General features: G+C 40.8%; 1 protein-coding gene across 1 annotated transcript in view; it reads right to left on the bottom strand.

Annotated features, from left to right (window-relative positions):
• Nucleotides 1-1281: 1281 nt before the first annotated feature.
• The window catches only part of LOC101850950 (GTPase Era, mitochondrial), a gene marked incomplete in the record, with an annotated part of 13667 nt that continues 13300 nt past the window's right edge, over nucleotides 1282-1648 (bottom strand). The window contains 1 exon segment of the mRNA XM_013081752.2: nucleotides 1282-1631. Within this exon segment, the coding sequence (XP_012937206.1) occupies nucleotides 1491-1631 (141 nt within the window).

Raw genomic sequence — 1648 nt, 5'->3', positions numbered from 1 at the left:
TTAGTTGATGCGTGTGCTGGGTATTGGCACTGGATTGATTGAGGCGCGAATGTGTCAGGGCGCGGTGGAATCTGGCGCTCGTCAGTTTTTTGGCATATGGAGTTATTGGGATCATCTTAAAGCCAGTTCATTTGCCTTTCTTTCGATGAAAACAATAACCATTTATCTTGGATACAAGTTGAGATATTTGTGATTGAAGGAGGTGGGGTCGCCTGGTTTCAGAGGTAAAATGAACGAGAAAATGGCAGCCAAATTTAGTTATTTCCTGAGCTTGAGAGCTCGTGGAAAGTGAAAATTTTCATTTTTTGTGCCTTTAATCAACATTTTTCGGTAAAGTCCACACTCAAATGTGTTTTGAATGGCAATGGGCATAACAGGTATTGAGTCGAAAAAAATTCAAAAACATGCGGAAAAATGTCAGGTTTTTCACTTTCATTATTTTGATTTTGACGAGCACCTGATGTCACCACGCTGCCTTACAAATGCAGATATTACTATCATGTGAGAGTGATGGAGAGTGACTGCGTGTTTGCCAAATGGCATACTGATTATTGTACGAGAGTAATTATGGAATTTGGCTGCGTGTTTGCCAATATGGCATACTGATTATTGTACGAGAGTTTGAGGAATTTGGCTGCGTGTTTGCCAAATATGGCATACTGATTATTGTACGAGTCATGAGAGAGTAATTATGGAATTTGGCTGCGTGTTTGCCAAAAATGGCATACTGATGATTGTACGAGAGTTTGAGGAAGTTGACTGCGTGTTTGCCAAATATGGCATACTGATGATTGTACGAGAGTTTGAGGAAGTTGACTGCGTGTTTGCCAAAATGGCATCCTGTACTCCGACGTTTATTACACTTGGTGAAGGGTGCTTCTATACTGTGGTCTGTGCCACGCTGGTGTGTGGGAGAATATTTATTTCCATATTGTGTTTGGATGTGGCAGATAACAACAGTGTTTGTATCATCAGGTATTATTTCTTTTTTAAAAAAGATGTGAGTTTTTTTTTGTGTTTTTTTTTTTTTTAAATTCTCATCCTCTGGATGGTGGCATTGTTGTTGTGTTGTCTTTGATCCATGCCAGTTACTGTCAACGTGGATAACAGTGGATTCAATAAATGACATTTTTAAGACATGATGATGATAGAGGTTTTCTGTGAATTCTTTTGTAAAAAATGTTTTTGACAGTTGAGCAGCGAATATGGTGGGTGTAGACTGAACAAACTAAACAGGCAGTTTCTCACACCATCAGATACATTTCACCTCGGAAGACTCAATTGTTGCAGTAGTTTTTATTCGTAAAAATGTGGGTGTTTTTACGCCCCCATCGACATAATTTAGATCATTTAGGAGGCGGGCTTCCGTCTTTGTCTGTCACGGCCAAACCAGTCGTGAGAAAAATATGTACGTTGAAGACATCTGTTGTTCTATACATGGAGAAGTTCATTTGTTGGTGTACGTTGAAGTCATCTGTTGTATGAAGAAGTCATCTGTTGCTGGACGTCGTGTGTTTGAGCAGAGCCACCAGTTTGAGGCGTACGTCACATCTGAACGTGTCCATCATTGCCTGCTTGGCCTGGCTCGAGATCTTGCGGATCATTGAGCCGTCACGACCCAGGAAAATTGTCTGTTGTGGGAGGGGGG

The sequence above is a fragment of the Aplysia californica genome, unplaced genomic scaffold, assembly GCF_000002075.1.
Source record: "Aplysia californica isolate F4 #8 unplaced genomic scaffold, AplCal3.0 scaffold00144, whole genome shotgun sequence".
NCBI classification, from domain to species: domain Eukaryota; kingdom Metazoa; phylum Mollusca; class Gastropoda; order Aplysiida; family Aplysiidae; genus Aplysia; species Aplysia californica.
The sequence above is the reverse complement of the archived record's forward strand: the minus strand, read 5'-3'. Positions and strand labels throughout refer to the sequence as shown.